The sequence below is a fragment of the Sphaeroforma arctica genome (assembly GCF_001186125.1).
Source record: "Sphaeroforma arctica JP610 unplaced genomic scaffold supercont1.1114, whole genome shotgun sequence".
NCBI lineage: Eukaryota > Ichthyosporea > Ichthyophonida > Sphaeroforma > Sphaeroforma arctica.
The window spans coordinates 1-19,207 of NW_014039444.1; the positions used below are offsets into that span (position 1 = coordinate 1).

General features: G+C 42.5%; 4 protein-coding genes across 4 annotated transcripts; 3 read left to right on the forward strand and 1 right to left on the reverse strand.

The window, feature by feature from the left end:
* The first annotated feature begins 229 nt into the window (after positions 1 to 229).
* On the forward strand, positions 230 to 2,319 carry SARC_10024 (hypothetical protein). Its single transcript, XM_014295938.1, has one exon. It carries the CDS (start codon positions 349 to 351, stop codon positions 1,930 to 1,932), a length of 1,584 nt encoding a protein of 527 aa, XP_014151413.1. The 5' UTR covers positions 230 to 348; the 3' UTR covers positions 1,933 to 2,319.
* Positions 1,423 to 8,074, reverse strand: SARC_10025 (hypothetical protein). The gene is made up of 5 exons (XM_014295939.1): positions 7,290 to 8,074; positions 5,888 to 6,476; positions 5,188 to 5,452; positions 4,218 to 4,363; positions 1,423 to 3,654 (listed from the first exon to the last, which is right to left on the reverse strand). The coding sequence occupies exons 1-5, from the start codon at positions 7,940 to 7,942 to the stop codon at positions 3,508 to 3,510; spliced, it is 1,800 nt and encodes a 599-aa protein (XP_014151414.1). The 5' UTR covers positions 7,943 to 8,074; the 3' UTR covers positions 1,423 to 3,507.
* A 731-nt stretch (positions 8,075 to 8,805) lies between these two features.
* On the forward strand, positions 8,806 to 10,410 carry SARC_10026 (hypothetical protein). The gene has a single exon (XM_014295940.1). The coding sequence runs from the start codon at positions 8,961 to 8,963 to the stop codon at positions 10,107 to 10,109; it is 1,149 nt and encodes a 382-aa protein (XP_014151415.1). The 5' UTR covers positions 8,806 to 8,960; the 3' UTR covers positions 10,110 to 10,410.
* A 494-nt stretch (positions 10,411 to 10,904) lies between these two features.
* On the forward strand, positions 10,905 to 16,187 carry SARC_10027 (hypothetical protein). The gene is made up of 9 exons (XM_014295941.1): positions 10,905 to 11,263; positions 11,744 to 11,860; positions 12,369 to 12,551; positions 13,127 to 13,219; positions 13,722 to 13,793; positions 14,211 to 14,376; positions 15,208 to 15,299; positions 15,657 to 15,762; positions 15,962 to 16,187. Exons 1-9 carry the CDS (start codon positions 11,168 to 11,170, stop codon positions 16,072 to 16,074), a joined length of 1,038 nt encoding a protein of 345 aa, XP_014151416.1. The 5' UTR covers positions 10,905 to 11,167; the 3' UTR covers positions 16,075 to 16,187.
* The last annotated feature ends 3,020 nt before the right edge of the window (positions 16,188 to 19,207 follow it).

Below are 19,207 nucleotides of genomic sequence, written 5' to 3' on the forward strand. Positions count from 1 at the left end.
TAGTTATTGAAGTTTAGTTCATTGTATTATTTGATATTAAATATTGTCTGAAAATCATGCAGTAAATATAGCCTTCTATATTTGTTTTATTTTAACTTGAAAAAGGAACAGAATAGGAAAGTAAAATAAAAGTGTGCTATATTTCTGATTTCATCCCGGCTTAGGGTTTTGAGACTAAAAAAGCCTGTAAAAGGTTGAGAGGTTTACTTTTCAATTCGAGCTCTCAGATCAGAAACACTAACACAGTGTGCACTGTATTTGAATATGAGTACCATTCCATCTGCACAGAATACACAACTATAGATATACATACAGACTACAGAAAGAAATTGCAGCAAGATATACAGCATGACATTCCAAATATCGCTGTTTTTGGCATTGACAGCGTACATACTACAATCTTCATCGGCCCTGATCACACACAGGTCAGCTGCGGAGATAGCCGAGTGCATAGCGAAGTATTCGCCTGACGCTACTGTATATGGCCAATCCGACAATGCATTCTACCAGTCGTACATAGGCACCAATCTTGCTTTTGAGGACGAGAAACCCGAGCTGGTAGTGATTGTTACGTCCGTAGAGGACATCAAAGCAGGAGTTAAGTGTGCCATAGAACTTGGCGAGGAAGTAGTAGTTCGAAACGGCGGTCATTCGTTCGCGGGCTATTCCTACACCTCTGGAATCATGCTTAATCTCGATGCGTATAATGCCATTGACTTCAATAGAGTATCCAATGAAGTAACTGTGCAGTCCGGTAATAGGCTGGGACGCGTGTACGGTGCTCTGATCGAAGAATCAGAGCGATCGGGGAACACTCAGGTGGTGGGCGCGGGTACTTGTCCTACTGTAGGGGCGTCGGGACACACACTGTGTGCAGGGTGGGGTATGTTTGGTCGCAAAGTGGGATATATAGGTGATCAGATAGCCTCTATAGATCTAGTAAACGCAACAGGTGAGTTGATTACTGTCAGCGAGACAGCTAACAAGGATCTATTTTATGCTCTAAGAGGCGGGTGTAGTTCGTCGTTTGGGTTCATTGAATCGATCACATTCAGGATGACAACGCTCGACACAGACCGATTTGTGTACATCGATACACGTGTATATGACATTGACAATGTTGTGCGGGTGGGTAACTGGTTCCAACAGTATGGTCCAGAGGACGCACCGCCAGAGCTGACCATTCAGTGGACCTTTGGTATTGGAGGTGGGGTACCGTACGGGCGTATTCGCGGGCTATTCTTGGGTTCTGCGACAGTCGCAAAGAAAGAGCTTCTAGCCGATTGGGAGGCAGGCTTTGACGGTATATATAATCAGTCAGAGGTGGAAGATATGTTTGTTGAATATGACTACCTAGGAGCCGTCAATGAGTTCACTGGACTGGCGAGTAATGGTGGGCCGTACAGTGCACTTGAGCTTATGGCGACCGACGAGTTGGATAGAGAAACTGTGTTCTACAAGAATAGTTATCTCCAGTTCGAGGTTATCAATGACCGCCAGGCGTACGTCAAAATCTTCAACCATTTTGAGGATGGCAATCTAGACTTCTTGCAGTGGAAGTGCATGGGAGGCGCCGTGGATATCCGAGACGGAAAGGAAATGGGCAGCGTGGATCGATGGGATCAACGATCACCTGTCATCAGGGGTCAACGTATACAGACACACTACGGTCTTACCGCTAAAAGCTGGCAGGATTACGAGGATGTCAAGGCCAGAGTTACATTGGCTGAGCAAGACTTGGTCCCTGATTGGGTCTCAGGAGATCTGTGGCGGTACCCAGGGTATCTGGTTCGCGAATATTCGGATAATGCCACAGGACCAGAGTATTTTGGTGCGGAGAATACGGTGAAGCTGGCTGTGATCAGACGGACAGCAGATCCCGAGGGCACTTTATTGGCTCTATCTGCTAAAGACTTGTACAAAGCCACTTAAACGAATTTTAAAACAGGCCAGTTTCTGGATTAGATTGTTTTCAAATGTATTTTATGTTATGCATGGTAGCCGCTTTTGTCGTGCAAGCACATCTGGGAGGATCATTGTTGACAGTGAAGAGGGCCTATCAGGATCACTTGGCATCGATGGACGGAATAGGGACGAAGCTTCTCATCAGCCACAATACGAATCATATTTTACACTCCTTCGAGCACTTAAGTCCTCGGGCCAGTGTTAAGTGTAGGGAAAGAATTAGAACAAGTAATGAGTGAAACCATTCCGAGAACAAATAGAAAGGAAGAAAACGCTCAGAGAATATATATATATTTACATCAGATACAAAGGTAGAAATCATACAGAGATGGAATTTAATAAAAATCGAAGGAGGTATTACATTCAGGGTTCATAGTTTGTGAATATGACCTTACTGGTGTTAGGTTCACGCAGCTTTAATAATCGTGTAGAACACTCGCAGGCACATAAACAATATTCTCTAAATATCGGAATGACCTTAAGAAAGGCACGTTGTCAGTTTCCTTCCGTTCGACACGACTACAACAAGCTGACTGCCGCCGGCGCATCAAATCAAAACTTATGATTACAGTACTTGTGGTATCAACAGTCCCAGCAGCCTCAACAGCCTGGTATAATATGTGTACCATTCTTCTTTTACTAATTTATATTGTTCGTAAGCATGCTTACTGCATCCCCGCAGCAACTGGTTTCGCGTCACATCAGTGCCTTAAAATTATGATGTTGCCGTGAAACGTCATATTCAAGCCAGATAGTCCGCATCTCTGCAGCAAAAGTCCATCAGCTACTTATTGTGGCGGCTCAATGCCATGTGGGTGTCAATTGATTTTCGGTCTTATTTCTCACTCTACCTTTGCGTATCTCTGAGACCACAATCTTGTTTTAACATAGCCTTGTCTATATAGAAGGCTATGGTTTTACCATCCTAGATTACAGCATGGTATCAAGTTGGGCCGAGTTCGTTTCTATTCTTTCTCTCAATAGAAGGCGCGTTGAAGTGATTCGTCGTGCTGAGCTGTGATACGCTCTAACGGTAAGTTATCATTCGATACAAGCATGAGACGATTGACAGCGCGATGCAGCCGTATCTCCAGCTACTCCTCGGGAGTACATAGTCTGGTTGACAATGAAATGACTGTCACGTGCTTTCCTGACACGTATGTCTTTTGACTCGTAAGCAAGACAGGTTCCGTTAGCCTTGAGGTGTCATCAGGTGCAATGCCACATCGATTCAACTGATTGTATATAGTTAGAGATGCCTACGGCCACAGGATAATGGACTCGACGGGGTGGTTAATCCCGCTCCTCTATACTAGTAGCCCCAAGCCATATCTGTGTGACTAGTGCTACTATATTGCTTCGTTCGACGGTAGCTGTCTTCACACGGGCCCTTCAGCCCTACATAGTCCTGGTACATGAAATTAGGTCACATCCGCATTTGCTGTCACCAAACTTCTTTAAGATGTCCGCAGAAGTACTAGAGAGCTCTTGCCCGCTCTCCTGTCTCCGCCATATGGCGTGGCTCACTCCCGCGACTCAGCTTCACTCCAGCTTCAGATGTCTATACGCGCGTTGCAGGGTTTGCTTCAGCTCCACCGGGTCAACAATGATGGGGTGGTACTTGAACATCTGATAGCAATTGCCGTGCGGCTGGTAGTAATGACTTTTCAGCCAGCTTTGTTCATCCTCCTACACTCCATTGATCGATACAATGAGATACGAAAGATTGATCAGGCGGAGGACATTGCTAAAGTGATACACACCCACGGAATAAAAGTATCAAGGCGGGAATCATAGAAATGGGTGATATGACTGGACATGGCAGATAAGTACAGAATCATTCGTTGGCCCTCGACGCTCTAGCCAAGATGGTGTCTGCATATTGACTGTTCTGTAGGCCCGACAAGGAATATACTACTCCACATGTAGTTGTATGCAACAACAAACAACAACACAGGCAAAACATAAAGTAGTATGTAAGGAAGATCATAGAGTAGCATCGGGCACTCTGGTGGTGAGATTTGTTCTATAGCCACTTTAAAGCGATACAGGCCAGAACCACAATATACGCAATATCAAACCACAAACTATTACACTCGTAATACTCTATAGTCGTACCAGCCATATTGTCCGGGTCATGCCTTGCATAAGTGACAAAGAAAATCGAAATTTGAAACGTGTATCGAGATACACTACCTCGATACTACACCATACGCGCCAACAAAACAATATAAGCATCCACATGCCCGTACCTGGCACTCTGGAAGATGGTATGCCTTGTATAGGGACTGATCCGTAAGCTCGACTCCCGGTACAGCATCGAGAGACTGGTAGTAACCACCGCCTGAAGAGTACAGCTCACGAAACGAGCGCGAGTTCCAACCCACAGGGATGACCTCTGTACGATATGTGAGAGATGAATAGTTCGATAATGTGTTAGAGATAGAGAAGTTATGTATGTGGGGTCTTGGAGTCGAACGCTTAAGGGTGTGTAATAACGTCTTGCAATAAAGATGCATATAATACACACACACGCACATATAAATATATATACCAAATATCATACATACACGCTAGCCCAATACCACACAAATATGTTAAATACCAAAAAATACGGCTGAAAAAGGGCTGTGGAACAATATACTGTACGTAACATGCATGAAGAGCGTGTGAATAAATGTACAGGAGCATCGACGTGGGCACAATCAACTTCCCATGAGCGTATACTTACACTTACTGGTACAAATATTTTATGAATACGCGAACAAAAAATAAAATAAAATCAACAAAGACGTGTAGGTACCACGGCGCCCATACTTGATCGCAGGAATGATCAAATGCTTTCCGTGTCAACTTGTCGTTATGGTTGTACAGCAAGTGAAGTGTGGGAGTTTGCACGAATCAGCCGAAAACCTAGTTTATCTATAACCGAGCAGCACTGCGATAGACATATTAGTGCTACTCGGTTCTTGATATCTTATGTGCCATTTCGATTATAGGTGCTGGTGAAAGATGAGGCGCACACGCACTGTACACTAGGTGCATGTAGGTAGGCACAAAAATACAAATCTCCATTCGGCGCTATAGTCATGTACCTAGTACACGAGCAAACTATACCCATGTAGGCCTATACCGTAGTTGCCCATGCGTTGTATGTTTGCAACCTCCACAGCACGCAGGCTTGTACCGCCCGTTGTCTCAATGTGCACACCATACACATACCGATGAGTGCCGAGTTGGTGTTCATAAAGTACGTGTTCGTGAGTCCCGCCCCATGCACGCCAACCACCACGTGGGCTCTGCTGAACTTCTCGAATTGCTCATACACAGATAGCTCGCTTAGGAGCGGCACAAACTCCACTTCAACGTCGGTGTCTATATCATCTGCGCTCTTCTTGATCTGTTCCACGAAGTCTTTGGGATCGTACCAGTTGCGGCCGTGTTTGACGAGGCGATCGTATACAAGCACGTGCACAGTGCCTTTGATCTGAAGAAGATTGATTGATTGGTTGATATTTGATCAGTCTACAAGTGTTGATGTAGCTTAGGCACAGCAATGCAGCCCACGACTCGGCCTAGCCTTGTCAGATACGTCGATGCGCAATATGGCCGTTAAAAAATAGACAAGATGTATGAATGTACTTCTAAATATGTGAATGCATATATGTATATTCTATAAAGATCTTATGCTATAACAGTATGTCAATGAATCTGAAAGGGCAAAAATACAAATTGCATCAATGTACACCACAAAGCAAGTCTACTCCCCACGACACCTACATGGGGAGGATATTGAGCTTCACATCCTTTCTCAAAATTTACAACTCAAGCTATGTACCATACTAACAGCATATCTGCCACATACATATTTTGCTTGCATACTCATTGAGCTCACAAATACACTCTCTCTACACATACATACCGCCGCTTGCATATTTGTGACCTTCTCCTTGTGCATCGTATACACCTCGTATCGGAGTCTCTGCTTTGAAATGCTCCCCGTCACCGGTGTGTAGGACTTTCCCAAAGCCACGCCATTCCGAGAACAGATAATCTTCTTGAAGTGTAGATCGCGCTTGAAACGGCACGAGCTCGTGTCCTTGGTTGGCTGGGGGTGGTCCCATATCGAATCTCGATCAAGTAGGTAGCCATCGAACCTTTCATTTTCAATAACATTGTCCTTTCCGTCGGCTGTTTTGAGCGTTGAGTTTGTCTCGGTACCATTTGCAACATCAGAAGTAGCGGATTTGATACCCAGACCCTCTTTGACCGCGTTCACATTGTGGTTGTAGAAATAACTTTTCCCAATCTCGGCGATGGTTTCTTTCCAGAAATTGAAGTAATTAGACTCGCAGATCCGATTAGTCTCCACAAATACACTTCCGCTGAGAGACATCGCAGGTATGCCGTTCTTCAGATCACTCAATAAATTCCACCAGGGGAGCACACTGATTAGCGACAGGAACGCGTTGTCAACCGATGGCTGTAGAAACAGCGAGTTGTCGGGCAACCTGAAATACACAGTATCACAGGGACACATGGTGAGAACGTGCACAAAAGGTACTAGACTACATGTCTGGTGAGAATGTGCAGAAACGGGACTAGGATAAATGTCCTAGCCGTGTTGGGAATACGCTAGATAGCTTGGAAACGGTATGCATTACTGGGAACAAACTCGGGTACGAAAACCAGACAAAGTACCAATAGGAGTAGATATATATTTAAGCATATGCGTCGCAAATCCCATCCGAGTAGCAGGCCATGCACGCGGACAGTGAATATGCAGTAGAGCAGCCAGTACAGTAGAGGTCCAGACAATAGACCCGGCTGGACAGCCAAAACAGAGAGCAACCTCAAATGTACGATGTGACGAGTGGGGAACGTGTATTTTCAATATATCTGAGTGCAATTGCTTTTGTGTTCTATATCGATATGTGATTAGCAATTCCTTGCCACGCCGTGTGGTAACAAAAACAATGAGAGATTGACTTTCAGATATACATGATACACGGAAATAAACCTGGACAAATAGGTCAATCTCTACTAATAGAAATGAAGCTATGTTTTGCAGATAGCATGGGCTTTCGAATCAGATTTTTTTCTAAGTTGTACACCGCCTTTCTATACTATATTCGTGCTACAGTGCGAGCGATCGCACATCAAAAATTTCGAACCAAATCGCATGTGTACCCATTGGTACGCAATACTTGCACAATTTGAGTGCATTCAGACACACACACATAAAGACACCCACTCTGCCCTGGATATAGAGTTCAACATAACCAGATGCAACTAGCGCCTAGTACGAGCAAGTATGTACACACCATCCTACTGAAGTATCTTTGTTCTCCACTTGTCTTCTCAGAAAATCAACACTCCTACTTTCGATGAGCATATTGTGGCCTAAGGGTACCATCTTCTTATCTATACCCATCATATTGTCCAGGCGCGTATCCTCTTGCTCATGCCTTGACCATGTACAATCACTTCCCTGCCCCATGTGAAATTTTGGATACCCTCGCAAGTTGTTTTCTATTCCATCATCGGAATTGGCAACGACGGCAAAATACGTACCACCGTCAAAACACAAGGTCTGATATACACACGCACTGGAATCATCTCCCCGCGCCTGACACTTTACTGGTGGCCTATTCGCGTCGTATGTGGGTATGTAGTTAAAATTCGGGATACCATTGTTGACATTTATATCAGCGTCTTGTGTGATATCTTCAACATTTGACGATGTTTCTGCGTTGGAAATGCTATCTTCAGCATTTGACGACGTGTCTGCATTAGAATTGTGTATATTGTTGTAAGCTTTCTGAACTACACTGTTAACCCAGTCGGCGGTTTGACGCACATCGGCGTGCGAGCTCTCATGGTTGTACAGAACCACGCACAACAGAGCGATCAGTGCAAGCACAGGAACTACTTTGGCTATCCGTCCCCCTCCCCATCGCATGAGAGACGGCATCATAATTAGCTATAGTTACCCTCCAGCCCAGTGAATACGTTTTGCACTTCTTGTACGTAAATCAACACGATACTTCCAACAAGCTTTATCTGTCAAACATATTATTTAGTTTACTTCTCTCATTTCACTTCTCTCTCTCTCTCTCTCTCTGGTAAATGTTTAAATGGTTGCACTTTACAACAAGAATTAAATAGTATGTAAATATGTATTACGTGTTCAGTTCGAATTTGGCCGTCGTTAAGGCGTTATTTATTATGGCAAACTGTAATGTTTACTCCCCGGCAAATTTTTGATTTTCTCACTGATCAATATTTAAACGTAATCCAATTGGTTGTTATTTTAACCCATTGGTCCGTGGTTTTAGAAGTCTGTCCGGCTGTTCAACTGTTGTCCGTGTGAAACAGCTCTGAGTCTGTGACAGACTATTTATGTATTTGTTGAGTCTGTGAGTCCGTGACAGACTATTTATGTATTTGTTTATATATATAAAAACCAGTGGTTTGCGGCTTTGCGGTTTGCGCCTGTAACAATACTATGTAAGAAATTATGAGACGATCAATAAAACCGTTTAAAAACGGTTGATAAATCGTTTCAAAACAATATTATCGTAATGGCGTGTGATTCTTGGGCTTTATACTTCAAGAAGTTAAAAAAAAAACATGAAAAAAATAGACATGTAAATATGTATGGCAGTAATCGCCCCTGGCCAAGGGTTACCCCGCCGAGTACCGGGCTGCCGACGTCCAATGTTTTGGCCTCCCTTGCATTCGCTCTCTTCAAATTTCAAAAAGAATAAATCTAATAAAGTCTAACGCAGTGTTATATTTATTTACCTTTTTTTATTTACACATCAGCCGAGTGTAAACGTACACACAAGCGCATAACTCAAAATAGATGTATTTCATATATGACTGCCCTGGCGTGTCATGTCCTAAGATAAATAACAAAACAGCGGTACTACTTTCAGAGCGATACACACCCTGATTGAGTACATTTTTAGTGTGATATAAAAACGGTGACTATGTGTGACTCAAAAGTGCCACTACTGGTGTGTACGTTTGTTGCCTCGACTTTCCTCATCATGTTGACAGCCATCACCATGCACAAAGAATCTATGTACTCTTTCGACCTCGAGAGCTTAGGTCTGAGTGGTAAAGTGAATGGGACAGCCCTACACGACTGGTTTAGTGAATTGGGTATACCGAATGTAAATATAAGTATGCCTGATATACCCGAATGGGCGTCTAGTTTAGGTGGAGGCCTCACCACCTTTGTAAGTTGGCCCTCCGGTATGAGTTCCAAGTTAAATGGGTGTAACTTCGATGAGTGTACCTACGGACCACCATACTTGTACTTTCTTGTCCCGTATCGCAACCGGGGCAAGGGTCTGCAGCGCTTGGTGTTGGCAATGGATATAGATGCTGCACAAGCGAAGACCACTAACGCCAAATGTGTATGCTTTGGGATAGGTGATTACGATGACGAAGTGAGCGGCTTGACCTCCTTAGAAGCGATGGAGTATTGGAAGGGAAGTCATCACATTGCTTCTTTGAATGGTAATTTCTCGAGAGGAGGGGGCATTGAGCGCCTTTTTAAGCCGAATTCGATACTCGTCACACCAGAAGAACAAAGTATTCTGTATGTTATGGATACGGATATGATGGTATGGCCCGGTTTCCTTGACGACCTGATTCTGAATACACAGCCTGATATGGGTACTGTTCCCGTGTGTTGGTCACTGACTGACTACAGCATCCGAAACAATAAGACCGCTGGCTGGTGGCGTCATAGTGGGAAAGGCATGTGGAGTATATACGCAGATAAGTTAAGAAAGGCTACAAATATGACCATTTGTGGGTCTAGTAGCAAGTCCTGGGGAGGCGAAGACCTGGGTATGCAGAAAGATCTACGATTCGCCAAAAATCCTGCTAGAATGAAACGCTACTGCAATCCGTATCTCTACCATCTGGCACACCCAAAGGTTAGCTGGAAAGATTCGGTCGACGGAATGGGTAACACCGAATTCTTGGCACCGGAAAAGGAGAAGTGGTATTTGGAAACCATTTATAATGGGTCTTTATGGGAAAACTATGATATAGGACCACCTTTAGGTAGGTGTGACAACTTCACTAGAATGCTTAATAACGAATGGGCGTTGACTTATAGGTAGAGTACATGTACAATATACACGCATGCATGCGATTGGTTATCGCTGAACGGAAGGAGAAATGGACCATGGGTTAGCAGAAGTTAGAAGTGATATAGTCACAAGTTAAGTCGAGCAGGGGGCAGATGAAGGCGCGAAGACAAAGAGATAGGTTTGTAAGTGTCGCTGATTAGTGTAAAGTCTGCGTTCCTATTCAGCGATTCAACTCTATAGAGTACTATTGTATCAAAACACAAGTATATTTTAAATTTTCAGAACAGATCTACGAATATAACGTAAATATAATAAATAAACATTACAGCTCTTCATGCCTAGCTAGAGTTACCTTAACGAGCAAGTAAAAGTCATGCAAGTATTCACATTTACACCTATATAGTATATATTCATAGCTGAATTATTCTTCGGTTGGCACTTGGTAAGTTGGTCCTCTCTCTCTCTATTATATATTACTTTAAATACTACGTAAAATCTTAAATATACAAAGCCTTCTTTAAAATTTAAACAAAGTACAGCTGAAAATATCATGACCCTCTACTACTATATACATACGACTAGAGAAGAAATAAAACAAGTGGCCGTGTTTGAACAAGTATAAATACAGTGTATTTATGTACGTAGATTAAATAGAAGGCTATGACTGTATGTACTGTCTGTATTTTGTTTTTATATAAAAAACAAATAGATCAAGATGAGTGACATGACTAATATTTTAGGTGTATGTATTTTGATTGTAATCACATATTTATCATAGCCTTCTTCTATGGTCTTTTTTATTTAGTATCATTTTAACAAAATGACGTACACAGCCACAGTGATATTAAAATGGCCTATGGGGCTTCACAATAGATTTTTGGTAATATGATATTGTAAAGCAAATAGTAAATATTGTCATATGCCGTATGAAAATTGAACATTGTCTATAAAAAATGAATATGTATCACGTAGACTTGTGTTGATGTGGTACCAGACTACACAACAAAATCTCAATACTGTTTAGAGCACAAATCCATATACTTGTGTAAACTCGTGTAAGTGGCTTACATTGCTGTCAAATAGCTCGAATGCGCTTGAAAGGCGGAGTGCAGGCATTGTTCATTTTTTTTTGCCTGGTTATAATACACCTCGCTTCTGCTCAAGGATTGGACAACTCAGTACAGGTAAGTGTAACAATGAAGAGACTGCTCTATGAGAAATTGTTTTCGATAGAGGAACTTCTGTCCGTTACAGACATATCAATATGGTCCGTTCAAGGCAACATGTCTCTAGTATATATTCTTTTCGAAGAATTATATATATATATATATATATATAATATATATATATATGTATATATATATATATATATTATACTTATATATATGTATATATATATTATATATAAATATATAGATATTTATAGGTGTGTGTGTGTGTGTGCGTGTGTGCGTGTGTGTTTGTATATGTGTGTATATGTGTGAGTATGTATGATTCGCTAAAAGGGGTTGACCTTTGTTTTGGTGCCGAGATGTAAGTATACACATACATAAATCTTTGTAGTGACAATGGTTGATATTCATATACTGAAACGTGAGATATTGATCATCGATATTCTTATCCACTAATTTGGCTGCCATCGTCTATGTATTTGTATCCCACAGCAGAGCTGCAGTGGTGGTGTAGATGCAGTCGCCAATGATGAGGACTTGAAACCTCAAAGCATACAAGAGCTGGTACATCGCATTGATGCTCTGTCCCTCGACTTAGCGCAGCTCAAGGTATGTGCGATTGACGTACAAGTGAGAGAGAGAGTGTGTGTGTGAACCGTAGAAACATCGCGTGCATGCTTCGAAGTGTCTGGCAACTCTCGTTTTCCTTGTAGTTTAACGCACCCTATACCATATATCGTGCATCGTAGTGCTTTCATATGGCTTGGTATGATGCAGCTGTTTTCGTTCACATTTGAGTCCGCACACCTATCACTAATATTTGTGTACTTAAGTCGCGGTGTGATCTGCCTCTACTTAAGAATTCGTGTAGAAGAGCGAATATTCGTGTCATCATTAGTTTTAAACTCGATGTACTCCACGTCATACCTGCCTGACTGTTCACTACTTGTATCTTGTTAACAATGCTCGATTTCTGTTTAGATACAAATAATCTACTTCTATTACATGCATAAAACAACACGCTACTTCTATCCTATCAGCAATGCACTATTTGTGTTTTATTAGCAGCACTCAACTCATATTCCAGCAATAAAACAAAACACTTCTTTTTGTGCAGGAGGCGATACACGCAGCGGCGGTAGAGGTTCTGCCAGCGAAGGACGTTGGGGATGATTATGCTACTTTGCACAGGATTCTCACATCGGAAAGGCTGATGTCCGCGCGTACTACAATTGGGACCAAACCTTCCGACGATGTGAAGCTACTACCAGGGCGGGGCGCCTTTCCCAGTTTGTATAAGGTGAGTGTGCGAGAGGTTATTTTTGGAAGTGTATTCCATAGGTCGTGGTGAATGAGTAGGAACACGGTACTCGGTGCCACGTACAGTGTTGCGTTCCCATTTGATTATGTATGCAGTTATCTGCAGATGAGCGTTGCACATACCCTATTGAGAGTGTATGCAGTTATTTGCAGATGAGTGTTGTGCATTCCCTATTGATTATGTATGCATTTATCTGCGATGAGCGTTGCACATTCTCTATTGAGAGTATATGCGGTTATCTGCAGATGAGTGTTGTACATTCCCTATTGATTATGTATGCATTTATCTGCGATGAGCGTTGCACATTCCCTATTGAGAGTAAATGCATTATTAACAGATGAGCGTTGTACATTCCCTATTGAGAGTGTATGCATTTACCTGAACTCTCATTTGCAATGTGCTGTACATCTACGCCCGCAGTTTGTTGTTCCTATGTGGCAGGGCCTTTAAGAGCTGTCGTGGTTTTATATTTAAATTCCACCAGAAATATTGCTATTCACATTTATCGACAAACTTGCATTTCACACTCACATGCATTTGCTTTGCTGTTGTAGATCAAAACTAAGCCATATGAGAGGACCATGTTTGATATGGCGGTGTCCTTCGACGTCTACGCGGGCGACACTTACTTGGGAGAATTCCGACAGGTACATTTGAATTGCTAGGTAGTTCTTACCAGAAACTGTGCTATGTAGAGGCACTACTTCAATAGAATTGCCTCTGGACCCGTGAGCATAAATTGGCTGGAAAGCGAGTTGGTGGCGTGAGATGTATGTAGATGTTGCTCGTGGCGTGGTTATCTGTGGGTTAGGCTGCTATTGTCTACTATTTGCTTATACGTTTGATCTAATTGCGACATGTTGGTCATGCTGCTCGTTAAGTTCCCATGTACGGATGCAGTTAGTACACGGATTGTACTTTAAACAGCGCCGGATGACTACCAAAGCTCAATTGTAGTCAGAATATGGGGCGCTCAGACGTACTCTTTCTCTGCGGTATTTGGCCGGTACGTTGGTCTTACGTTTATTGTACTGCTAGACTCTGTTGTGCGATTGAGATGGTGTGACATTTGCTACACAATCAGTCATTGTTGTATATTCGTTGCTACCTTGTCTAAGATTTGATATCGCTCTTGATCATATTCTGCAGAGCTACCCCTGGGTCCGAGCCTTCTGGGATGAGATTGTTTTCTGGGACAAACATGGTCACTTTGTAGGGCAGGTCAGTCTTTACCTTTATAATCCCGATGCGTTTTATTTTAGTTCATTTGTTTGTTAACTTCTGTTTAACCGGGCAAACAGTAATTTCGACTGCAGCCGACTTTCTCGTTCCTGGACTTCTTAGGCTGGGCTTTGTTTAGACTATGTGACGCCTGTATCTGATCAATGAAGTCTGTAGCCCGTTTCTAATGTTTGTAGTAATACGTTTGACTATTCATCAGTCCAAAAGCAATGAGTTTTCGAAAACGTAACTTTGCACACACCGAGTCACACTCACGGGTGCCCTGCTCCGAGAATTTACTCAGCATCTAATAGTCATACTGGAAGTCTTGTGTTACATAGATGCATCTATTTACCGGCGCGCGTCTATCACTGTTGTCATGCCAACCCCCATCACACAATACCCCCCATCCCACAGCTGCACTTTAGTCTGCTAAAGTATTTGTGGTTTATCCCCAATACCTTCTACGGGACGCGGTATTGCTGGCTTCGTACGGCCGATGGCAATCTGATCATGCACGGCTCAGAGGAGCCTTTCCTGACGCTAGCCGTCAGGGCGGAACAGCCTGGCATCGAATTCCAAGGCAGGTCGGGGTGAGCCATTTGAGTCTGGGTGTGGATATGTACTTAATGACTGCATGTACGTACGTGTATACAGAAGAGCTATAGGAAAGTCGGGGTGAGCCATTTGAGTCTGGGTGTGGATATGTACTTAATGATTGCATGTACGTACGTGTATATAGAAGAGCTATGGGAGTGTAAAAGTTGAGCTTGAAGTATTGGCGCACAATTTGTGATTATTACTGAACAGCGGTGGGTATTATACTGGTTTTTTTTGGATTTTTTTTTGGAACAAACTCAGCGTTGAGCATGTTCCGTGCCTATGTTGATTTCGGCGAATTGAAATCACTCCTGTGGCCTACTGCACAATGTGTGCATAGTCAGTCCAGCATGAAAGGATAGCCACTGCATATACATAATTAAAATGCTAACGCGATACAATTAGTTACGCCAAAATTGACGCCAAAACGTACAACTGAAAATAAAACAGGACGGCGACTGCATGTCCTTCATACATAACCTGAAACTATACCGATATAAAGTTTCCGAAGCTATATCGCATATGAGTTCAAATTATCTCTTCTTTGTGAGATAATCATCTCCTTGTGTATTCTGCACACTTTACCATTTGACGTTTTCCTCAACCACATGACCTACGGGCGTATTTATAGTTGTATGATCGCTTCTGGCACTCTGACATCCTCTGGGGCTCCCCATCAGGCAGCCACCTCATGTTCGTGATCTTAATCCGTTGTGGAATCTGCTATAATAACCACTTCCTATATCACACTCGCACTCTAACTCTAGTGGAGCGTTTAAACATACAGTTGTAATAATATCCCAATCTCCTACAGTACCGGGCAGTGACCGACACTTTAAGTCTCGTATGACTAATACGATACCCCCGAGGAAATGGCTGGTCGTGGATAAAGACTCTGGTGATAAGGTCAGTAGTATCAGCGAATATATTTGTAGATAAAGACTGGCGACAAGGTCAGTAGTATAAGCGAATATATTTGTAGATAAAGACTCTGGTGATAAGGTCAGTAGTATCAGCGTGTATATTTGTAGATAAAGACTCTGGTGATAAGGTCAGTAGTATCAGCGTGTATATTTGTAGATAAAGACTCTGGTGATAAGGTCAGTGGTATCAGCGAATATATTTGTACAGCAACCAGTCAGCATTTATCCTTACTCTGGCATGACTCCTTTTGAATTATTTCATTTCTAAAAGGGTGAGTAGGCTTATTGTTCGAGATTCTAAAGGCTATATTTGTTCCCCAACTGAACCTATGACCCGTAGATGGCCACAATTGAAGAGAGCTATACCACAGATGTATTCAAGCGCCACTTCTCGGGATGGTCTGTGGAAGTGCCGGAATACACAGCAATAGATCCTCGAGTGGCAGGTACGTGAATCTTGTATAACGTTAATTTTGTGTATGTTCGGTATTTTTAAACGAGCGTTTCAGCTGGCTACGTACGTCAGTGTTGGGCTGCTCTCCGTAAACGTTTATCATTTGTATGGTGAATTGGAACCTCAAAGGAATCCTTGCTGGTCTTCCAAAGCAGCCTCTAGCTCATACAAATCATAAACGGCTTTTGCAGGTTTCCTCGCAGCTTTTGATCTGGCTGAAGAGATGGACACACTGCCGAGTGTGATCCGTACTGTGGGATTCTTTTTGCTGTGCTTCATGTTCCCGTACTTCTTCTTCAGATGACGCAGCCTGATTGGCTTTCTGTGCGGCACATCCGATTCGGTGCAGCCCTTACTATGAATCAACTACAAGATACGCCTGGATTAAACTGCCTATAAACGAGCATTGTTGCCTGAGTCAGTAAACTCGTTTTCTTGTTAAATAGATCACATTTCTACCTCGCCATCGGTGGATAGCGATAGTGTGTTCGAGCAAAATTCATTACCGTGACGCTCAGTGCTTACCTCGCACGTCGCTTGGTGACTGTCTAGAGACTACAAATACATAGCTATGTGATTTGTATATATTCAGATACAGTAATTTTGAAGATAATCGCACATTATTTGAGAGCCAGCCTGAATATCGACTGCTCAGTGGGAGCTTCGATCGTTGTATACGCCATGTATTTATTGGTTTCTTTAGTTTTTTTTGGCAATTGATTTGCCGAAATCGCCGATTTTGGTTGCATGTAAGTGCAGGCGAGGTATTGATCCTGAATTGCTATGGTTAAAAGGTAGCCACACAGTTTGTTTAGAGTCATCATCACTGCTCTGTAATGTACGACTCGACTGTGGGTGAGATGTCCAAGTCGAGTCACGTAGCACGGTGCTCCGCCAACTGATAATTACTTGAGAGCTTGGCAGCGAGTGATAGTCTGTAGTAATAGTTGTTGCGGCTAGGATTGAATGTACTTTTAGTATTTCATAATCGACGCTTTTGGAGATTTCTATGTATTGTATTTAAATTTTTTTAGAACTCTTTTGTCATGTACAGTGGCATTTACATATCAGATATGTGGCTCGTTATGAGCAATAAATTTGAGTGTGATTACATTGCTGCCGATGGGAAAAGCATTCATTAAACAAATGAAGTAACTCTGAGTTGGACCGGCGGGCCAATACCTTCAACTGGAAGGCGATCACTTAGAATGTCCGAGGAGCACTTGGCAAGTCCGGTGTCTGTGCAACGAGCAGCTAGAACAGATTCAATTTTAACAACAGCCTCTTCAGGGATACACGTATGCGGCTACATCATCATATACAACCCAAGGGGCCTCCTCGTGTGGGAAATATCTCCAGATGTACTTGCCGGTATACGTGATGCATATATACGTCAGCATTTGTGCGAAGCAGCATATCTCCGCCATCTTTCGGTTATAGTGTAGGTAGGCTGTATGGAGCAGTTCAACCAGCCTCACCGATGCTATGCTTGGCTCCATGATTTTACACCAATGCCTTAGGATACCAATGTATCCCTGCCGCTTAGGTAATGACCGCTTGGTATGTTATTCCAGAAACAGTCTTTAATGATAAGGTGATGTATAAATTGCATTTCGTCCTGTATATCTACTTGTATCATGTGTGCAAATAATTCCCGCCGACAGAGAGTAGTTATGCTTCCCAAGATTCTCGAAAAATACTACGGTACATGCATATCAAGCGATTCCCTGGAATAAAGGTATATAATGATTGTGCATTATCGAGACCAGCCCTTTGAAATGAGTATGATTGGAATCAGAACGCCTTTAATAGTGTGAATAAGGATTTGTGTTATAGATTAGATAGAATTGTTTTATCTTCGCAATCAAATTGGCATATTGCCATGTTATCCGAGTTGTAATCTACTGTGTAACTTATATGAAAGTTTGGTTCATAAACGAATGAGAAAGCAGCATGTCGTACGTCTAAAATGTCTGCCATCTTTTCTTGTCAATTTTGAGACACACACACTTTATGATGATCTGTACAAGATACTCACACATGCCTTCTGCCATATGTAGATATGCTACTTCAGATGACTGACACCCCCCTGGTTGCAGCTGAGGTGTCTAACTTCTGACTTCAAAATAGGTTGAGATACCTCATTAATGTTGATTCAACTGGCCAAGGAATCGCTCTCCAGGAAGATACTAAAAGTCATTTAAGTTGGGACCAGCGGAAATATACACATTAAAAAGAGAAATAAAAGACCTCTCAATTTTAATGAACACACGGTATTAAATGTAAATATTAAAGTGCAAGGAAAGTAAATATATATTTAGAAATGCAATTGTAAATGCGTGAGTATTCTGAACAAATGTGCTTCTGAACCGCCTTGGAAACTGACTTATACCTACAATACCAATTTGCCCAATATAATTACATCTTTTAAAATGTACCAGATACTATGTAGTCCCGCATTTCGCGCGGACAAGACTACTAAAGTACATTATCGTTCGTCCTATATTTTCCACAGGTTTTGGTCCACTCAAACTCGTACCAGTAGGTATTCAGAGAATACTCTGGCATTTCTTGTCCAACTAGCATTCGATATATTTGATATAAGCTTACAGTCACTTCGCCGAAACCAGCTCTTTAATCCTTTTGTTAAAAATATTACAATCTGGTTCCTAGCACGTGTGTCTTCCTGCCTCATATGTGTCTACTTTCTAATGACCTGTGCAAGAGTTGATCAGACTTATCAAGCCGTCTTTTACATTGCCACTCCCGTGTTACGTAGTACATATATATCAAGCCGTTCCGTATCAGTTGTTTAATACGGAGTCGCCGAAGTCTTCAGCCTTTTCAGATTCGCCTCTGTTTGCCATGCCTTTCCTTCAGGACCTTTTACAACTGGGCTACATACGCGGTTCTAATACAATGTGGGTTGACCTATAATCGGTCTAACAATCGATCCGCTCTGGTCACGGCATCTATGAAACCCCACGAAAGGCTGAATGCGGCTTGTAATTCATCGCCTGAGTTTAGTATCTACCAGAACTGACCACTCTCCATGGCCCCTGCAGTATATAACGCAAAGAACGGATGGCTCAGAAGCCCTTCAATTTGTATTTTCGTCTCCATTAGTGTCTGTTGAAGCCGTGTCGTACCTTAGACCAGCATACCTCTGATCAAGCAAAACTCAAGGTATTAAATTCGTGTGCTCTTCTTGGCCACTTCCTGCCGAGCATGCATCGTATATTGGTTTTCATATAACCACGTGCAGTCTGTGTTAAGTTCTATAGGGCACTCCGCTGAAAAATACTGTGAATCTATTCGTCAATTAGTCCGTGCATCAGCAATGCCCTATCTATGGCTCGGATTTGACTCTTTCCATCACTGTGTTGTATGGAAAAGCTATATTAGCGGCGCACTTCGCAATCTCGTTCCTCCAGGTA